Genomic DNA, 21,544 nt, shown 5'->3' with positions numbered 1-21,544 from the left:
ACTTTGTTTGCCAACAAAGTAGAAGAAAGAAGAGGAAGTGACGACATTGTCGAGCTCAAGTCTGGATCATCAGCTTTGCTTCTCTAACTAGGCGTCAAAAATGGAGACAACTTTTAAAGGCTAATAATATCTGACATTAATTGAAGGGCTGACTATAAACGTAGACCCTGACGGTGGCCTCGCCAAAATATATAGTTAGAAAGCTACATAGTGTTGCAGCGCAGATGCGGTACTGTTTACTTCTGTTTTCCCGAGGCTGAAACCATCCTTGTTTACCAAGGTTTTTTGCAGCTCGGTCATGTCAGTCAAGGCTTGAATCGCCTCTGGTAACAACAGCACGCTGTCAACCGTAAACATCCATCCTGTTAGGCCTGCCCTCCACGATCAGCGTAATGGAGGCACAACACTGGAGCGGTGCTACCGACTGCTGTGCGCCTACCACGGATGATTTTCAATCAGCTCCCCAGGGTGTTGTATCCAGCCCCCCCAGCCTCGAGAACCTGTCCTGCACTTCTCCGAATGCGGGTCAGGTCAGACAGCCGGAGCCCATCTCTTACGTGACCCTCCAGGAGCAGCGGTGCGTCCTGAGCTGGTTCCAGGGTTGGTCCGGCATCCAGAGGGAACGGTTCCTTCAGGACCTGCTCGGTAAAGCTGTGCCGGGGAAAGTGTGTACTCTACTGGACTCACTCAGTAGTCTGCAGGTACAGCAGTATTGCGATTGTAGCCCGATTAAGACAGCAGCCCGAGGACACTGCTATGTATATAGCAATAATCCGAACAATCGGGCAAAAATAAGCAAGATTAAAACATGCATTATAAACTAGAGGTCGACCAATGTGAGTTTTGCCCAGTGACGATATTTAGAAATCAGGGTATCCATTTTTTTCTGCTGATATGTTTGGGCACTTTTTCTCCAATTTGGGTCCAACTGATAGCATGTAAGAGTTTAACAAAGTAAATTAAGTAACAAAATATACACAACGTTGCTCAAACAAAAGAAACATTTGTTTTATTTTGAAACACTTACATGTTTTAAACAAAAAATAATCCATCCATCTGACGTTTGTCATCTTGGGATCATAAATCCCAAGATGACAAACTAAACTAAAGTGACTTGGGGGCAACTTTAAGCTGATTTGAGTTCAGAATTCTGTACATTTTATGTATACATCTTAATTTTGTTATACTGTACTCTTGGTGTTTTCTTTCAGGATACATGATGGTCAGATTTTAATGTCTTCATTGTGTAAGCAGCTTAGTGAGATAACAACAATTCTCCTGATGTTGACACAGCAGTCGTCATACTGTAGTAGACATGAGTCATGATGGGGGTTTTGTGTCTCTATGCAAGGTTAAAGACCATCTACCGAACATCTTTGAGTGCCAGCTGCGCCTGTGGACCCAGTGGTTTGAGTCTTGGGGAGAAGAGGAGAGGAATCATTTCCTACACATACTGGAGGAGAGAGATCCACAGTTTGTGTCCCATTTTTACAGCTGTGTGGCAGGTACAGCAGGAAGAGACTGAGCAATGTTAACTCTGTGACCTTAAACAAGTGACTGTTAAAAAAACAAAACAAGAGATAACAGTATGTTGCATTGGATTTATTGTTGAAGGTAAATAATTTGATATTAAGAGCAGGCATGTCTGTTCGATATAAGATGTTACTGTATCTAAACATGTTATACATTTATACTTTTTTATTGTGATGTTTTTGTTTATTGTTTAAGGGCTGCCATTTCACACGTTGTGGCAGTAACCTGAAATAAACTGGTTTCACATTTGGGTGTAAGAGAATTACATTTTCAAGCATTTCTTTTTCTAAACCAGACTTATTGATTAAATCACAGACTGACACTTTGTTACACTTTAATTAAAGAACATGAGTTGTTGTATATTTGTTATCATTATTGTCTGGAATACTCAACAGCACTTAAAACAGAAGCACTTGTAAGGACTCACAGAATATTTTGTTACCAACTGATGATTACTAACTAGATGCTCTGCTTTGCTTAGATTTTACACTGAAGATAAAACTGAACTTGTCTAGTTCCCTATTTTATCCAGTCAATTGACCCAGGAGTAAGTACAACAATTGGGGTATGACTCTCAGCATCCTCGACACAAAAATTGATAAACGGATAGATTTTGTCCTTAAACTTTTGACTTTGAAATGAGTATATATGAGTTCTGGCCCCAGCATCGTAAAAAGACACCTGTCCATTCGAGTAGTCAAGCAGAATACCCAGGGTGAGGGGTTGTTTCTGGAATTGAATTGTAACAGGTGACCTATCAATTGCTCTGAAATTGCCTTGTTTGTTAAGTACTACAGTCCAGAAACCTTTGGTGGGACTGAATGAAAATATTCCCTTTCTTGGAGCAGATTCACTGGCCATTCCAATATGGTAACACAGTTTCTCAGCTACAGACACCTCCCAGTAATTTCTTCCACTTGAAAATCCAGTTTTGCCCAGAACAGCAAGGGCCACATCAAAGCGGCCTGGATTGTCAGGGATGTTTTGCATTTCCTCATGAGTGACCATCTCGGTATTATCTGCAGACAGAGATATTCTCGGGTGTGCTGTGTTTGGATCAAGAGTCACTTTCCCTGTAAATAGAGAAAAGTTGTAGATTATGTATAGCTTTCCATAACATTTAGAAAAGACAAATGACATTAAAAAAAAATGCTTCAACATTGTCAATGTTGCATTTTCCCATAATACAAATGGATAGCCTCTGTTATTATACCGTTCTCTCTGCCTGGTAAACCACCACATGTTAAAAACTCCACTACATAAGAAACAGAGCGACTAAAAAAATACCCTCACTGAGCACTTAATTAGGTACACCCACTCAACTGCGTGTTAGTGTAAATATCTAATTAGCTGCATCTCAATGCATTTAGGAATGTATACATGATCAGCCCATAATAATCTGCTGAAGTTCAAACCAAGCATCTCAATGGGGAAGAAAGGTCATTTAAGAGCCACCAAATGTGGCATGGCTGTTGTTGCCAGATGGAAGTATTTCAGAAATTGCTGATTCACTGAGATTCTTATACATGACCATCTCTAGTGTTTACAGAGAATGCTCTGAAAAAGAGAAAATATTTTGTGAACATTGGTTCTCTTAAGCGAAAATGCCTTGTTGATGTTTGAGTTAAGAGGAATGACGAGGCTGGTTCAATGTGATCGGCAATTTTAACGCAAAAACCAAAGACTCCTGCTAATTTACAAAGAGGTGTGCTTATTAAAGTGGCTGGTGAGTGTATACTGTATGTGACGCACTTGCTTGAATGGTCTTGTCGTCCACATCATTTAGTCTGTTTTGAAGATCTGGGGAGAGACAAAGAGCAGAGTGAGAACAGCTCATGTGATGTAATATCACTTTCTGTTTTCTGAAGAGAAGAGAAATAATTGTTACCTTGTACCAAAGCCTCAAGTCTGGTTTTCTCAGTCTGCAGGTCTGGCATTGAAACAGAGAAGACCAGGATTTATATATATCTCATAGAAAATGAGCATCCAATGGCTTTATTTTGAGCATGAGTGAGTGTGTTGAACCTGATAGTTGTACATACTTGTGTAGTTTTGCATCAGTCTGTTAAAGTGTTTGGTTTCTTCTTCCAGGTCCTCCGTCAGCGTGTCAACCATGATGGTTTTTTTGTGCAGCCTCTGCTCTAGGGCTTCAGTTAGCAGCAAAGCCTGTTGCATGTCTGCCTCTAAGTCTGTTTCAGTGTAAAGTTTAAAACAATACAGAGGACCAAAAACATACAGGATATCACAAAGACTCATATTCTCTGTTACACACTGATTGTATCTCATTTCTTGGTGTGAGCCAAGAGGTGAAATCACTTTTGAATTTAGTTTGTTTATTCCGGTCACAGATATTCACAAGTAAATGCAGGCACATTTGTGTTGACACATTTTAAACACACACTCACAAGAAATAGACCCGAAAAGGTGTAGGCTGAAGGTTATTTTTCCGTACTCTACTGTAATTACTTCAGTTACCTGTCAGTGTGTGATTTATAAAACAAAAACCAAAACAAGAAAATACATGTATCTCCATACAAAATATTATTTTGTATAATTATCTTCATATATGTATTAATAGTCAGAATTTTTAAATGTTTATTTAAGTTTGAAAAGTACCTCATTTTAATTCCTCTGTGCCCTTAACTGATCTACAGTTTTTCTTAATATTTCTTCTAATTGCTGTTTTTTATATAAGGCTTTGAGAGGGAACAATATATAATAAATAATATAGAATTCATGCTGTTGTCTTGCAGACTTGCTCATCTGTTCCTAAAACTCTTGTTGCAGCTGTCCGAGGTTGACTTTCTTATGTCACAGCTGCTCCTGCAGGAGCTCTCGGGTTCTGCAGCAGCTGTCTTTGTTCATCCGTTTGGTTAAATATTCAGTTCCAAACTACTACACGCAGTGAGACGGAGGCTCTCACCTTCACAGTGGGCGTTGTTATCTTTGCAGCACTTTTTCAGCTCTTTGACTTCCCGCTCTAATTCTGAAAGAGGTGATGACACGGAGACATGTGTCAAATACCAATTAAAATAATTAATGTCAACAACAAATAAAATGCATCCCCCCCCCAATTTCCCATGTCTGTACATGAAATATGAAGACACTATGATCGTTTGACTAATGTCCTGTCTGTTGCTGCTCTTAGCATTCTCCTCCCTCCTTATTTCACCTCATGAACACATTTTAAAGCTGTAGTACATTACTATTAAACATAACAAATTCAAAACATTGTCAAATGAGTTCACCCACTGCTGATGAAGCCTATCAGCTCTTTGCGAATCTCTGTGTTTCTTAGGATAGCACCGGGCAGAAGACACTGTGGTGTATATTACCATGCTCACCTCTATTGAAGTTTTCAAGTTTTCTTCTCTCTTTTTGTTGTACTTCAGCGTGTTGCTCCATATCTGAGAGAGAAGGATTAAGAATAGAATACAATATCCGTTCATTCATTTCAATATGCACAGAAAATAACGATGATTGAATGAATTGTGTGAGAAGTGCAGAAGCACAGAAGCAAACCGATGATGTTTTTCCTAGCAGCGTTGGATGCCTCTGCCTGAGTCTTTTTCAGTTTTTCCTGCAGATCAGCGACCTCCATTACTAGCACAAAACACACACACACAGAGTTATTCTGTGCCTAAAGGAAACAATCATGGTGTCAGAAAATAAAATATCTATGTAATCTATGTAGCGTCATACCTAAGTTAAAAGTCTTTTCATCAGCCTGTTTGAGTCGAAGTTCACTGTCTTGCAGTTGCCTCGCAGCAATATTCAGTCTCCTGTGAAGCTCTAAAAAACATGTAGAGGTCAGGGAAATTCAAAATCACATAGCTGACGAAAGTTCCTGTCACGTTACGCTGAAACACAACTGTACCTGCACGGGCCTCAGTATTTGTATGTTTGAGTTGTGATATTTCATCTTCCAGTGGCTTAATTTTCTGATGAAGTTCCATAATATGAGCCGCTTAAATAAAAACATAAATAAAGGTTAGCTTTAATATTCTGAACCAAACTTGTATTTTTTCCTCATAATTCTATGTTTTCTCACCAAATCTGGAAAACAACAACAAAACACTCACTCATATTTGCAATCCTAAAATCACTCGAGTCCAGAGCCAGAGTCTTCTCTCTAATCTGGGTTCTGACGTCCTCCAGTTCATTCTCCAGGTCTTTAAGACAGAACATATATTTTTTTCTTCAAAATGTAAGAAAACATAGATGTAACTTGTATTTACTCACAGTTCCCCACCTTTTATTTTCTGTAATGGAGCTTCTGCCTGACTCTCTTCTTGCCTCTTCAGTCTGGCTACTTCTTCTTGAGCAATCAAAATTTGGAACACTAACAGAACCATGATCACGTCAGATTTATCAACAACAACAACAACAAAACAACAACAACAGCGTCACTTCATATTTTGCTGACTTACCCAGTTTGGTATTTTCATTGTTTTCATCTTGAATCTCGTCAACCAGCTGATTCAGTTGGCCTTGAAGTGCTGCAAATGTGTGGCATTTAGTATGAGTCAAATATAGTTACTGTATGAAACTGTCAACATGTCGACTAAGTTGGGGTTTATAATGGTTTTGAAATGTTTAAGGTATTTTAAATCTTTTAAAAAATATATATATTAACACTTTGTCATGTTGCCTTTCACTACATTTGTATTTGTTTGTAATCAGTCTTTAAATATTGTTATATTGTTTCCTTTCTTTAAATGAAATAGTTTGTATTGATGTGCTTTTTGTGCTTCTTTTACCGTATTTCTGTAAACCACATTGACTGACCACTCTGTACACATTATGCTGCCTTGCCATTGTCATTTTTCTTAATTATACAGTATTCCTGGTCAGGATTCCTTTGCTAATGCAGTGAAGACATGTTTGATGCACTCACTTTTAATCCGATTGTAATCTGTGTTGTTTACTGCGTTTTTTGCAAATCTCTCGATCTCTGTTTGAACTACGATGATCTCTAGAACTGAAAGAAGAGTTAAACATTAATCCAACACAAACAGACAGATTTACAACACATTTACATCTCCTTACCATTTCCATTACGGTCCTGAACTGCTGTTCTTCATTCTTACATTTATTTAAATTTGTTTTATGAATAATCTTAATAGTAATAAGAAAAGCTATGTTATTTTAAATAATAATTACATTCAAACCATCATACATAATAAAAAAGTGTTTTGTATGTCCCACTCACATCTTTGGGATTGAGCACTTCTTGTTTTCAGCTCCTCTGTTTTTTTCTCTAACTCATTTTTCTTCTCTTCCAATTGTTTTTGAAGCTCTGCAGGATCAATAAAAAGTGATTACTGAGTAGTTTCCCTGTAACTGACATGGAGAGTAGTCATGTTGTATTTTTTTCATACACGATCAGTGCCACGTTTTGTGCATTCATCCAACACACAAACCTTTTATCTTTGCTGTGGACTCTGTGTTTTCCAGTTGTCTCTTCAACTCTTCCTGGTGCTGCGTTAACGTAGAAATCTGAAGAGCTGACAGAACCCAATTCAGAACAGTTGAAATAAAGGGCAGTATTCAAATTCTCTAATATTCTTTATCGATTTTCCAACATGATCGAAGATCATGGAACCACCGATGATAGTGCAAAGCCAAGAAAGTGTGATTATTTATCATTAGTGTGAAAATTCTGGCTTGATTTTCACGTGGAACCAAACACATTTATTCTCATCATTTTCTCACTGTACATACAATATAATGTAACCTGGACTTCCATGTGGTTGAGCAGGGACATTTATCATGACACTTACCAAGTGAAGTGACGCTGTCCGACTGCAGTTCCTTTAGTTTGTCGTCCAGGTCATTCTGCACATCTACAAGGACATATTTAACTGGTGATCTTACTTTTCAGATTAATTCATCACAAATTCATTATTATTTTATATTTAAAATTAATAATTTAAGCACTGACTGCTAAAAATCTAAATTTACAAAACATTATTTTAAAGTAATCATTCATTTGAGTTAGTTAAGTCATCATTTTGTGATATTAAGTCGTTTTTGAGAAACTGGAAGGTTGTGGGTTTGATTACCGGCTCTTCTAGCCTTCTTTGGGCAAGACTTGAAAAGGACCATTTACCATTTAAGAAGTGAACAGATTTACCTCACCTTTAATTTTCTGCTCAAAATTGGAACACTGCAGCTCTGTACGGTTCAGCTTACTCTCCAGAGCTATATATATATATATAAAAAAAAAACACATTCAAGTAAATGATTATTTCTATTTTTTGTAGCATGTAAGGACTGAACTGACTTTGGATCTTATCCTGATCACGCTGGTGCTCCTCCACTTTCTCCTTCAGTTGTTCCCTCAGTTCTATGAAAAAAAGAAAAGGTTTGCTTGAGATTATTAAAGAGCTAAATGGTATTAAGTGAATTCAGTGATCATAGATGGGAGTTACGATACTTGCCATTAATTCTTAATAAGAACGTTGCTTTGTTATTGAGTTGCTCTGCTTCGTGTTTTCTGAGCTGGTTGTGCAGATCAGTGACTGACAGAACTGATGAGAGGATAAAATACATGACACAGAAAACGCATCTGAGACTTGTGTCGTGCTTGATAATAAATGTAGACACCGCGTAAACTGGTTTACTCACTCAGCCGCGCATTTGTCTGGTTCTTCTCATGGAGCTCGTTGACATATTCCTGCAGTTCTTTCTTCTTTGTTGCCAGATCATCTCTGAGCTCTGAGAGGAACCGCACAGTTAAGAACACAACACTTTCACTTCCTCTGTCAGCTGTTGTAATGATGGTGATACTCACCGTTTACCTGAGTGACTTGTAACACCTGGGCTTCTGACAGCAGTTTCTGCAGCTGCTCCACCTGACTCTGCAGTGTCACAACTTTCAGCACTGACAACACCACAACAGAGAATGTGTACAGTGTACGGCAGTATATACTTTGACTGTATAAATGACGTCTTACATTTACTTAAAACTCACTCAGTTTTGTGTTTTCGTTGTCTTTGTCATCTACTTCGCTGATAAAACCGTCCAATCTGGCCTGCAACTCTTAGGAAATAAGTAATGTCAATAACATTTATCAGCATGTCTGATTAAATTGTCAAATAACTTCACTCTAAAGAGTCATTTAAAACTGACTTACTTTTAACTTGGTAACTTGTAGTCTCATTAATAGGATTTTGCTGAAGGTCCAAGATTTCATTCTGTAGCTTAATGATTGCTAAAACTGTGAGAGACAAACATTTAGTAAGTTTGCTTGTATCAGAAATATTTCACACTGATCCATACAACAATTTGAACCTGAAATACCCTTCATTTTATTTTAGCTTTTCAGATTGGGTTTTCTTTTTGGACCTTCTGAATACTGAATGACACAGAGTGAGGATCAAATCACTGAGCTCACATGTTTTGGGATATGTGACCAGTCTGTGTATATTTGCAGTTCCAGAGTTTATTTCTTCTTGTTTCTCTTCCAGTTGCCTCTGCAGCTCTGTGAGAGAAGCAAAAGCAGCAGACGGCATGAAGAGAATCACTTCAAACAACACAAAGTGCACACTGCTGTCAAAACTCTCCTGTGTTACTCACCTGCAATCCTCTGTGGATCGTTTGTAGCAGCGATCAGAACCCTCAGAGTCCTCAGCTCATTGTGTAGGTTTATCACGTTCAGAACTGACCCATAACATTTAATTTAGTTAATATCACTTAAAAATCCACATAAAATCAGTTGAGAAACAGCGCAGCAGACATTTCTTGTGTCAAGTGGAGAGATTTGACTCACTGAGTGCTGCTGTGGCGTCTCCAGTTCTGTTGAGTTCTTTGATCTTCTGGTTAAATTCAGTCTTTACCTCTGAGAAACACCAGACAAAGAAAACTCTGAGACACATACATTTTCAAATTCAAACAAATTCAACAGAGCTTTTAACCGAAGCCGTACTTATAGCTTCGGTGCATATCTTTCCTCAAGACTAGATATCCTTTTCATTTCAGGACATTCATACTTAAAAAAAAGATCATATGAAATGAACAAAATCTTCCTCTAAGTATAATTAAAGATGTCTTACCCTCTGCAGTGGCGTCTTGTTGCGTTTTGTCCTGAGAGAGAGTCTGAGGAGCTGTTTAAAGACACAATAGTTTACCAGATGTGAACAAGAATGAGAAGGTAACACGCAAATATGTGTTTCCTGTCAGTGAAATACCATACTTTTCCAGTATCCCACAGCACTTTAATCAGACGCCAGAACTTTGCTCATGATGTTAGGTCATAGGGGGCTGCTGTACTGCTGGCAAAAAGACCTCCATTTAAATGGAAGACTAATTTTTTCCCTGAGAAGTTAATGATCTCAATCCAGCATGACGGCTGATAACGGACCAATCTCTGGTGGAGGAACAAAAATCCTTATTGCAACCAGAAGACGACCTCCACTTTTACACTTCTGCATAAATGGTTAATATGGGGGGAGGGGGAGGTGCAAGTTTGTAAATTTATTCTTATTTTATTCGTATTCTTTTAACTTTGTAATTTTATTCTTAGGTTTATTCTCACTTATTCTTATAGTTCTTAACTTTGTAAAAAAAAAAAAAAAATTGCTGCTATAATATTCGTTACCTTTGTACACTGGAGCACTGTGACGAAAGAATTTCCCGCAAGGGATTAATAAAGTATATTCTATTCTATTCTATATATAGTCTACGTGTCAGGCTTTTAATAAATGCCCATTTCCCATTACGTGATGCATTCATGAGGTGACACAGGGAGAAGGGGCGAGAATGCTAAAAGCAGAATCAGACAGGAAGTTCCCCCGAAAGACGACATCACTGACAGCAGCTTTCATGCATTGTTATTATTATTGTTCATATATTCATTCATTTGAAGCATTCATTTAACAAACAGTTAAGAAAGACTCACTGGTGGGTTTGCTTGTAGATGTTGTCTGCAGTGGCTCATTCTCCCGCAACTCTCTCAACTCTTTCATTATGTTGATGATCTTAATGACTGAAAAAGACTTCAGTGTTGGACTTTTATTTTTGAAATATGATAAGAAAACAAAGATTTCTGAGAAAAAAAATTTCTTTCACTATTTTAAGTGACTATGCGATGATTTTATTGAAGCCAAGTCTTTATTTTAAGCTGTAGAGCAGAGATCTTGTACTTACTCATTTGTGACTGCACATACTCTGTTTCCTCTAATTGTTTTTGTAAGATGTCTTGCTTTTTTGTCTCTTCCTCCAAAACACCTCTCAGCTCTAAGATGAAAGAAGAAAAGAAAAGTATGTAAAAAAAATTTTTACTTACTTACTTACAAACCAAACTGTAAGAAAAGATGTGTAGTACTATTACTCTGGGGTCTTTCCTTTACCTTTAACTTGGGAATCAGTTATCTTTCTAGCATTTAACATGAATTGTCTGAGTTGCTCCACTTCAATCTGCAGAGTCAAAATTTCACTGGCTGGTGAAAAATAAAGGGGAGGTCAAATTATATTGCTGCCACAAATGCAACAAACAACAAAAATAACTTCAATTTGTTGACCTGCACACTCACTAAGTGCTGTGTTATTCTCTTCACGATTCAAGCGAAAAATCATCCTTTTAAGGAGATCCGTTTTTTGCCTCAACTGTTTTTGGTAATCTGAAAAGCAAACAAGAATGACGTTTGACATAGGATCTACGATACACGTACAAAACAATGAGACCTTGAAACACACGGATTAGAGCCTCACCAACATGATCACGTCTAGATTTCTGAATCTGGACACTGATGTGCTTCTGTATCGTTGCAGTCTTGCTGTGCACAGAAATCAGTTCCAGCACTAGAGGCCCAGAGAAATTTTTTTTATAGATATGTATATATCTATATATATATATATATACAATGTTGGCAAATGTGAAGAGATGTACTGACGTGCAGAGCTGGCGTCTCCTCCTCTTCGCAGCTCCCCGATCTTCCTGTCCAGTTCATTTTGTAGATCTGATGCAGTTAAATTGAGGTATACAATACATGACATGTCCAAGAAGTTTTATTTGTTGTTATAAAAAGTTGTCACTGTGTTCTGTCACAATGTAGAATGGGAATTATTAAAGACAACATTTTTTCGTCAAGCAGGCAACAGTTTACCCGTAATTCTCTTGTGCTGCTGGACTCCAGTTTCTCCTCCTGTTGACTGTTCCTGCTGTAAATCCCAGATCTGATTTTGTAGTGAGACGATCTCAACAACTAAAAGCACACAAATAGCAGTCAATACACAACCATGTTCCCCTGCAAAAAGAGACGCCATCTTTCTCTTCTTTGCTTACTCAGTCCTGAGTTTGTGTGCCTTCCTTCAATTTCCTGCTTCTTATTATTCAGTTCATTGATCTTTTCCTGCAGCTCATTCTGTAGCACTACAACACATGCGGTTAAATATGAGACAGAGACATTTGAATTAAATATGTATTTTAAATTCAAAATCTTAAAACACTCACATGTGATTTGAGTTTGGGTAGAATTAGCTGCAAGCTTGATCTTCCTCTGTAATACTGTCACCTCACTGCTCAGAGAAATGATTTGCAGAACTAAAAAAATAAAGTCTAATGAAGAGTCTGTACAAAATGAAATGCAGTAAAGATCAGTGCAACATGCAAGCGGTTACAGTTGAGCAAACTTACTCAGAAACGTATCACTGTCGAACGTCTGTAGCAGTTGTTTCATTTTGTTGTTCAGTTGGGTTTGATAAGCTGTCGGGGGAAACATGCATTTTTAGTCACCATCACACGTGTCGAAAACTGTAAGTCAACTGAGATATCACATGGATTAGCTTACAGCCAGTGACTGCCGAGGCTGTGGAACTGCATGTGTCGAGCTGCATTTTCAGCAGTCTGACGTCCCTCTTTAACCCAAAGGCGACCTCATCTGATGGAAAATGAAGAGGTTATCACAGAGCAACAGTCCAGATTAGCAATATCCTGCAAGTCTATAAAGAATGAGTACTTAGTTGGTGAGCGTGGGCAGTTTTCTCCTGAAGTTGCGTGTTTAGCGACGCCAACTCTTCCTTCATACCTGACAAGACATGATAGCAGTGTTAAATTGTAATGTAGGGCCTTAAAGAAAATTAGCAGTTGCTACAAATGCTTTAATGCACTGTTGCGCAATTCTCTATGCCAGGGGTGTCAAACTCATTTTAGTTCAGCACAATTTGATCTCAAATAGGCCAGACCTGTCAAATAATAGCATAATAACCTATTAACATCAAGGTTTTTCCCTTTGTTTTACATTAAATGAAGTATCTTTTTACAAAACATATTATGAACAACCTGAAATTTCTAGGTATTTCCTGCTATCTCCTCAGAGTCTGTTTGCTCGTCATTGAACTATCGCTGAACTTTATTTAAATAAACCTCATTACCAACTGTCTGCCTGCCTTCGTGTACTGCATTTGGGTCCTTCCCTGACCCGTTACAGCCTAAGTTAACCATTTACAGGTATCTGTAACTGAAAAATATAATATTTCATTTTATGATTAGATTCTAGGATGAATTTTCACAAACTCATCCTGGGGGCCAGACTGGATAAACTGGTGGGCCAGTTCTGGCCCGCGGGCTGTATTTTTGACACCCCTGCTGTATGCATTGTATCTGTAACTAAGAAAAGTATAAAATGTCAGCGAAACAAAAAACAAAATACAGTATTTTTACACTTTTACTTTCTTGTACCAGTACTAAATGAGTATATAGAACCACTCACCGACACAGGTTTTTATAGTATATGACTGAAAGAAAACAAAGCACAATGAATAACGTGAAAAGGAATACAAAAAGAGGCAAAGAAAAGGTTTTGAATGTTGTGACAAAAAATCACAGAAGATGCCGTACGTGCAACGATAATCAGTAAGCTATTCATTACTTACATGTACTTCTATATTCCTAGGGTCAAATCCCTCTGGCAGTTTTATCTGAAGGAAACAAGGTAGAAATCAGCATATACTGTGACAATTTCTGAATTTTCCCCCCATTTTTCTCATTTGATTGATATATCACAGATTTGGAGACTCACTGGGAGCTTTGAAAGGATGTCCACATTTCCTGAATAACTAGTCAAATTGGCCGTGTCCTGAGGAACTGTATAAAAAATAATCAACTCATTGAGACTCCATTTGTGACACAAGGAATAAAGACAAATACAGTTGAGCATATAATACAATTAAACAAAAATCTGGATTGACTAATTAATACAATTCACTGTACATTCCAATCACAGTAGACAAGAGAGAATAATCCTTCCTTCTGGGACTTGATCTTGATCTCAGACTGCTTTATTTTGATCTTGTTAAATCGTGGGACTCTGTGCTTCCATGGTAGAAATTCATATGTACTACTTAAAACACGATTAGGATCACAGACAATGACGTTGCTCACTAACTGAGTGTTGTACAGATTAATCGCGATCCCTTACCATGTCTGTTGTCAGAGGCAGTAAACATACATGAGAGCAGCATGGGAATCCAAATGTAGCAAGTCATTGCACCGTCTGTCTTCTTTACTAAAACTTTCTCCTGCTCATCAGCAGGTTTTATACTTTTTAACCACCGGGTCTTTATAATCCTTATTTGGGACTGCTTCCTAAAAATGGTGCCAGCAGTGCCAGAATAAACAAACTGACAAATAGTGTCAATATTACACATATATACACACAGGCAAAAACTTACTGGATAAAACAGCTAATCCTAGTCGACCAGTGCAAATATTTGCAGTAAAGGTCAACTGATGTTGATTTGGCTACATGTCAGGGTCATTTACCCTCCATTTACCAGAAGTCTTGGAAATTGACCAGAGGCAAATAGGGCAATAGTGACCATTTATACTCCAGTGATATTTTCAGTCGTTTGTGGTAAGAAAACAAACTAACTACTGGAAATGTCTATGACCTGGATGACTGAGAACCTTCACCCACAACTATGTAAAGAACACAAGAAATCATTTAACAATGGCAAATATTCCTCTACTAAACCTACTGGTTATCAGCAGCTGATGAGAGAAGATACATTTTTTTATATACTTTTTTGGTCTGTGAAGTGGATATTTTATTGGCAGAACAAGAGCGCCCTCATGTGTGCATTGTTGTAAGTGCAATCTAATATCACCTCTGACACCATGTACATTACGTGACATTCAAGTAATTGTTTTATGACACGAGTTGAGATATGGGACGGGGATTCATATAATTTATTTATATATATATTTTAGAAAAGGTTGCTTGATATTTAGGAGCAACATTTTTGTCGTGTATAAAGAAAAATCAGTCATACAAGGTTGATACATGGTATAAACGATCCTTACTGTCTCATGACTAATAGTTATCCACTATGTGACATATAATTTGAACAAAAGACAAAGGTGTATGGGCCTTTAATGTGACCCCAGCGGAACACACACTGTGTGTGTGATGTAAGCTTAGAGAAACTGAGAACTGTTGTTCATTTTGTGTTGTATTGTCCTTTTTTTTTTTTCTTTTTTTTTGACGACATAATGGATGATCTTTCAGTAAAAGGTTCTTTATTATGAGTGGAAACACTTTAGATTTGAAGGGCCAGGGAGAGAAGACAGAATGTTTAGTTTAAAATAAAGCTACCGAATCTATAACCTTTGAAAATAACAATAAATCTATTGAAATAATGGACGAACGGTTCCAAAGTGGAACTGTTTTGGTTCCTGTGTCATCGGTCTGCAGCTCGTCGCCGCGTTTCACCGCCAGGCGTCTTCTCGCGATATTACCGTAGCAACGGAGCCTTTGAACAGCCGCCTGCTCATAAACCAGCAAGTTTATAACTGTTCCATTTTACATGACTGAAGGTCGTGTCGTAGTCCGACAATCTCCAACCAGCCGTGACACTGCGACAGTAACACTACCACGAGTGGGTTTCTTTGACGCAATAAGGTCCAGCGTTTTCTGTGATTTAAGGTAGCGTTTTTGTTGTTTTTCTGTTGACGTATATGTTGTATAACAAACTGTAGTTAAACAATCCTTGAGAAGTTTGTCGCCCGTTATTACAGTCTGCAAATAATTGAGTTGTAATAAGAAAATATAAGGTATTACAGTTACCATTCCAACATGGTTTTATTAAAAAAAAATCCTTTATTTCTACTATTCTAAACAAAGACGTCAATTTTTTCGTTCAAATGAATATCTGAAACCAAGATATTTAAATGTATTAATATAGTCTATGAGGGTGTAATATGAAGGGTGGGGTTCAGTAGTGTTTTAAGCTACCATGTTGGCATTCAATTATAAAATATAATGAATGAAATAAAACAGTTATCTTACCCTACCAAGTTCTAAAATTAATACGAGGAAAAATCTGCATTTAATACAGTTTAAACATATATCTGTATTTATAAATTTTTATATATATATATATGTATAGTGTCAATGTTGATATTGCAAAGATGATAGATTTTATAATATGTTATTTAATGTCCACATTTAATGTCAGCTGCATTACTACATCTATATCTTGAACTTTGGACAAAGGGTGTAACCATGTCACAACATTTATTTTTTATCAGTTTTACGTAATGGCCATGCTTACCTCTGATCTTGTTTGGCCTGATAAACTTGTTTTTTGTCTTAAGATTGTGCAGTTTGATCTCATACCATCTCCTGGCTGTGGTGTTTTCTCCTCCAGAGAATATGTCGCTGTCTGGCTGGGTGTGTGTGGTCACAGGTGCCTCCAGAGGCATCGGCAAGGGAATAGCTCTCCAGCTGTCGGAGGCAGGAGCCACCGTTTACATCACAGGACGGCAGGAGAAGACTCTGAAACAAACTGCTGCTCAGGTGACAGTGACACGCTGAACATGGATTCTCTTTGCAGAAATGAAACGCTTCTGTTTTACCCTGTCTATCTTACACATCTCCTGCTTCAGTGCCAAATAATCTCAGAAATATGAAATTTTCTGTTGTTAAAGACACAGGTAATTGTGCTTGTGCATTCAGATTGAAGACACTTTTAGTTATGTGAAATTGTCATTAATCAGATTTGAATGTGATTCAAACCATGTGGCTGGTAATCTGAATTTAGTCTCAAACACTGATCCAGAGTTTTGAAACTAAAACAGTGCCAACAGTGTTTTTAAATTTCTAAATGTTAGGTGTTTTAAAACGCCCCACAGTGTGTATGGCAGGCATTTCTAGAGCAGAATTTATGCATCTCTAAAAGAAAACAGAAGTATGAATGTAGCCTTAGAGTTTTTTATTAGTTCTTATTTGTTGTCGTAATGATGTCTTTTTACTCTGCACAAAGGTGAAGGAGAGGGGTGGGAACTGTGTGCCAGTTGTCTGTGATTCTACCAAACCTGAAGACATTGAAGAACTGTTTAAAAGGATCCAACAGGACCAAAATGGCAGGCTGGATATCCTAGTTAACAATGCTTATGCTGGAGTACAGGTTCGATACTGACGTGACACACTGCTTCGTATATTGTATTCTTGAAATATTAAAATGACCTAATGAATTAACTCTTAATGTGTTATTGTAGATTATCATGGAGAGCATGGGAAAGAAGTTCTGGGAAAGTGATCCATCAATGTGGGATTGCATCAACAACACAGGCCTGAGGTATGCTTCCATACATAGTCATGTCTGATTAATTGACTGTGTCACTGTCAGCCACTGCTTAGTCATCGCCCTCCCAACAACAACAAACATTTGATAATAGAAAAAGACGGCACACATCCACGGCAATGCATCCAAAGCATATGTGTTAAGTTTCAAAGTGTCTAGACAATATGTAAACATCATATCTAGATATTGATCATTTGTTATGTTGCAATTATATTGTAATATACTATTGCAGCCATTCCAAAACTTGAGGGTGCCAAGGCCCACTTTGAATATGAAAATCCTCTGAGGCTCACCTAAATCTTAAATCACAACGCTGATCAACACATGAGACTAGGATCCATAATTCTTGGGGTGACAATCACATGCGACCTCACGACAGGATACGATACGCGATACATGGTCCTCAATACTAATAACGTCACGATACAACAATTCTGTGATAATCAGTATATTGCAAGACAATCACATAGCGATACATCACGATATCTGTCTAACTGAAGAAAACAAAATGTCAGTGAAAAGTAAGTGCTGGATTTCTCTGTTTATTCACAACAACGAGAACAAACTCCCTCTTCTTCGGACAGGTAACTTCCACCCAAGTTTCCCTCATTCATTTGAGCAGCGCTGCTGTGAGGAGACATAAAAGTAGTGATGCCCAGCTAGTGAAACTGGCAGGAAATTTTTACTCTAGAGCACCTTATTTGGTTAATTAAAATATGAATATTTGCCCTGGCACATCGATTATCATATTGCATGAGGAAGGATTATAGCTGGGCTGCATAGAATATTTGAAATGTTGACAATATTGCTATATATTACTTGCTACACTGGGCCAAAAACACCATGGCTTTGTTGTAATCCATATAAGTATGTCTTCAAATCTATCACATATATATATATATATATATATATATATATTATTTTTTTTTACAGCAATTCAAAACATAATTACAAAACTGAAAATTAAAAACATATATTTAATGACCTTTCACCTTGAGAATTGCACACCGTTACACAATTGAAATGCTCTCAACAGTTTTGACTGCATTGACATTGTGTTAACCAAGCTTGGTCCTAAATGATTGAACTAATTTCCATTTTTTTGATTTATCTGACAGGGGCCATTATTTCTTCTCAGTCTATGCATCTCGACTGATGGTGGCTCAAGGTCGAGGTTTGATAGTCACCATTTCATCTATGGGAGGGCTGCGGTATTTGTTCAATGTGCCATACGGTGTTGGTAAAGCTGCTGTGAGAACTCTTTTCAGTACTTCCTTCAGTTACTATTGTGAAAAGAAAACGTCTATTTACGTACTACATGTACAGTACAATTAGATGTCTTTGTCACTGTTTTTTGTGTGTCTGGTGTGTGTGTTATGCCAGTGTGATAGGCTAGCAGCAGACATGGCTGTTGATCTGAAAAGTAGAGGAGTGGCTTCTGTCAGCCTGTGGCCAGGAGCAGTACAAACCGAGCTAATTTCCCAGTACGTACTGGAGGATACACCACAAAATATAAATTCTGAGGTAGGCTTTTCTCCGACTGCAAAGTTGTATTATTCATGTTTGTATCCACAGTTTTGACGAATATGTGTATCGTCTATTCCTCAGATAAAAGACGTATTTGCCAGTGGAGAAACCCCAGAAGTGAGTGGGAAGTGTGTCGTCAACCTGGCAAAAGGTGGGCTTTACACTGAAAGAGATGGTCTTCACTTAATTGTCAATTCAGTGGAGACTGATATGGCGGTGTATTTCATCAAGAATGGCTTTATTGGAGCAAAATAAGTGTGCACATTTTGCTTAACATTCTATTCATTGTGACATTGTCTCATTAACCTGCTACTATGCAGCCTAAAAAGGATTAATAATGGCTTTGAAGGCAGTTATTAATGCAACAGATTATTTTGGAGAGACATTTGTGTTTTAACCCATGCTTTTATGGTTTCTCTGTTTTAAAGATAAAAATCTGATGTCGCTGACTGGAAAAGTTCTCATGACTTCTGACCTGGCAAGGCGCTATGGGTTACGAGATATTGATGGTAATTCAAGATTTACTTTTAGAAAACACTATTGTGTGGAAGCACTCATTTCTAAGATGTTTTTCCTCTTTTTTTCCTCTGTTTGTTGGCAGGTCGAAGTGTAACTGATTACACTTCCCTGAAATTCCTCCTGACTAGGGTCCCTTATCTCTCCTGGCTCTCCCCTGTTGTCCCCTCATTCCTACGCCTGCCACGCTTTGTGCTCACTCTGGCAACTAACCGGTTCTAAGCATTTCCTTCATTAGTATGGAAATGGCTGTATAACTCTATACTCATCTATTCCTACATTCCTACAGTGACAATGTTAACGAGCATATTTTCTTTATTATGTGTACACTACCTTCAGCTGTGAGTGAAGCCTCTGTAAGAGCTATACATAAAATATTTAAAACTACAACAGTTAGCATTCAAAACAGGTAGCAAACATCTACCTTCAAATATAACCATCTCCATTGAAGACCCTTGTTTTGTTTCTCCTCTAATAGAGATATTTCTGGAGGTGTAGCTATTCTTTTTAGGTTCAGTAACATTTTCAGTATTCCAAACCCATAGGTGCAGCTTGCTCTGTTTGACTCTTCCAGCTGTCGAATTGCTACGAGCTGCAGAACTGGGTGCAAGTTAAAAATATAAACTTTGAGTATACTGGTTTCACCATTGTTAACAGAAAAGCCAATAATTCAAATGTTAATCTCTGACAACAAATCATGGTAATTTTATGACTTCTTACACTACATTTCTCACGTAATGTAAAGTGTGAATTCATAACATTTTCTTTTTTAAGCAGTACACAAAATGAACAACATCTAAAGAGTTGCTGCACTGCCCCTCAACTTTGCCCACCCACGCATGGCCTTATCAAATTTAAGTCACAGTTGCTTGCCCATGCAGTTGATCGTCCATTAAACGTAATCACATGGACTTATGCTCCTTGTAATCCACTGCACTTACGACTTTCAAATGTAGTCTGGTGTTGCCACCCCTAAAGCAGTCTCAATCCAATCCTTACAGTTGAACAATGTGCCAAGTGCTATCAGAGTTGGGTCCACTCTTTCTACCTCCAGTAAACTCTTTGAAGACATATCTCTTCCTTGAGCATCTCCTCTGTTGGCACTTGAGTGCCTTTCTGTAACACATTACTTCAAGCTCGCCTACTGTACCAAGGCTGTAATGTTTATGGTAGTATAAGTGAAATGTACACATTTTACATAAAACATGTATTTTTGCACCTATTGTATAACTATTTAATTATTACCATTTAATGCACTACAGTATCACCTCTGTTTCGTATTAAAATACACTTTACACACAATTCTGAAGCCTGGAGATCATGTGTCAACAACAAAGACTGTGAGCACAATTCTATCGGTCACTCAAATATTCCTCTAAATCAGTTTTGCCAATCTATGAACACAATATGCATTTAGCTCACTTTTTTCACCTAGAAACACTGACCTTCAAAATGCACCACCCTGAATAATAACTAGCACCTGTACAAACTCAATTTTGTTTGCAGTGCCTCGTTGTGCTCATTTTTAAGTGGAAGCAACATTTCACCCAAACGACAAAAAGGGAAACTTCTCTCCACACTTGTATGCGTTTCATTAATGTAATATTGATGTCATGAAGCCAAAGCATACATGAACACTTTTGAGGGTCATGTTCTGATTTCATTCGATGCATAAGCATATATTACCTGTGTGTTTTGGTGTATGGTGTATGGAATGTTGTTTTATTTGAGAGAGAGAGAACACATGGTTTTAATTGTTTCATTTTGCAAGACACTTGCTGAGTTTTAACAAAACAGATTGTTTCTAAATGTCTGGGGAAAACTAACATGGCGCAGTAATCATTTGCAGAGTAATATCTATGTTGAGTCTCTATCTTTCTTTATGCAAGAGGTGTTGCCAAAATAGTGATCTTTTTTTGTTTCTTTTTGAGGTCCTGAGCCACAATTTCTGAAAATTTGTTTGTGAAAACTTGTAATAAAGAGAGTGAATGCTCTGTAACATGATTTATATCAACAATACATTCAGCATCAACGTTGAATTATAATGATATTGACTGACAATTATAAAAATTACTAAAATACGGCCTAATATCCAGAAAAATAACATGTTAGCACAATTTTCTTTTAATCTTTTAATTATTTGCATATTCATCAACCTAAATAAAGTATAACAGAAGTGGCATGTAAATTATTCTTTCTTTAGCTATTTTATGGTTTAATCAACTCTATTTAAGGAACTAAGTTGCCCCAACACAGTTTTTAAAAGCTCCTTCAGTCAAACCATCCTGGTGTCGGGTGACAGGTTATTCACTGTAATTGGGAGAATGCAGTGTTTGATATCAACATAGATGTCTTTGATCATCACAGATTTTCCTGGTT

General features: G+C 37.5%; 3 protein-coding genes across 3 annotated transcripts; 2 read left to right on the top strand and 1 right to left on the bottom strand.

Annotated features, from left to right (window-relative positions):
* The first annotated feature begins 6 nt into the window (after nt 1-6).
* lg1h14orf119 (linkage group 1 C14orf119 homolog) lies at nt 7-1,795 on the top strand. Its single transcript, XM_044033060.1, has 2 exons — nt 7-701; nt 1,352-1,795. Exons 1-2 carry the CDS (start codon nt 393-395, stop codon nt 1,523-1,525), a joined length of 483 nt encoding a protein of 160 aa, XP_043888995.1. The 5' UTR covers nt 7-392; the 3' UTR covers nt 1,526-1,795.
* Nucleotides 1,588-14,205, bottom strand: si:ch211-14a17.10 (putative leucine-rich repeat-containing protein DDB_G0290503). The gene is made up of 43 exons (XM_044032815.1): nt 13,957-14,205; nt 13,558-13,622; nt 13,412-13,456; nt 13,249-13,273; nt 12,496-12,564; nt 12,328-12,417; nt 12,174-12,242; nt 11,991-12,080; nt 11,823-11,909; nt 11,644-11,742; nt 11,431-11,496; nt 11,249-11,338; nt 11,071-11,157; nt 10,888-10,977; nt 10,685-10,774; nt 10,437-10,523; nt 9,592-9,642; nt 9,309-9,377; nt 9,116-9,199; nt 8,934-9,020; nt 8,673-8,756; nt 8,510-8,578; nt 8,330-8,419; nt 8,164-8,253; nt 7,977-8,066; nt 7,820-7,882; nt 7,675-7,737; nt 7,317-7,379; nt 6,957-7,040; nt 6,746-6,832; nt 6,431-6,514; nt 5,964-6,032; nt 5,786-5,875; nt 5,616-5,705; nt 5,411-5,500; nt 5,236-5,325; nt 5,056-5,136; nt 4,878-4,940; nt 4,457-4,519; nt 3,576-3,722; nt 3,422-3,463; nt 3,286-3,333; nt 1,588-2,606 (listed from the first exon to the last, which is right to left on the bottom strand). Exons 1-43 carry the CDS (start codon nt 14,183-14,185, stop codon nt 2,053-2,055), a joined length of 3,963 nt encoding a protein of 1,320 aa, XP_043888750.1. The 5' UTR covers nt 14,186-14,205; the 3' UTR covers nt 1,588-2,052.
* A 1,082-nt stretch (nt 14,206-15,287) lies between these two features.
* dhrs1 (dehydrogenase/reductase (SDR family) member 1) lies at nt 15,288-21,341 on the top strand. The gene is made up of 9 exons (XM_044033004.1): nt 15,288-15,462; nt 16,187-16,335; nt 16,802-16,945; nt 17,037-17,116; nt 18,241-18,373; nt 18,506-18,646; nt 18,731-18,800; nt 19,078-19,158; nt 19,251-21,341. Exons 2-9 carry the CDS (start codon nt 16,192-16,194, stop codon nt 19,385-19,387), a joined length of 930 nt encoding a protein of 309 aa, XP_043888939.1. The 5' UTR covers nt 15,288-15,462; nt 16,187-16,191; the 3' UTR covers nt 19,388-21,341.
* Nucleotides 21,342-21,544: the final 203 nt, after the last annotated feature.

Source organism: Solea senegalensis, linkage group LG1 (assembly GCF_019176455.1).
Source record: "Solea senegalensis isolate Sse05_10M linkage group LG1, IFAPA_SoseM_1, whole genome shotgun sequence".
Lineage (NCBI taxonomy): Eukaryota > Metazoa > Chordata > Actinopteri > Pleuronectiformes > Soleidae > Solea > Solea senegalensis.
This window is presented reverse-complemented; position numbering and strand designations above follow the sequence as displayed.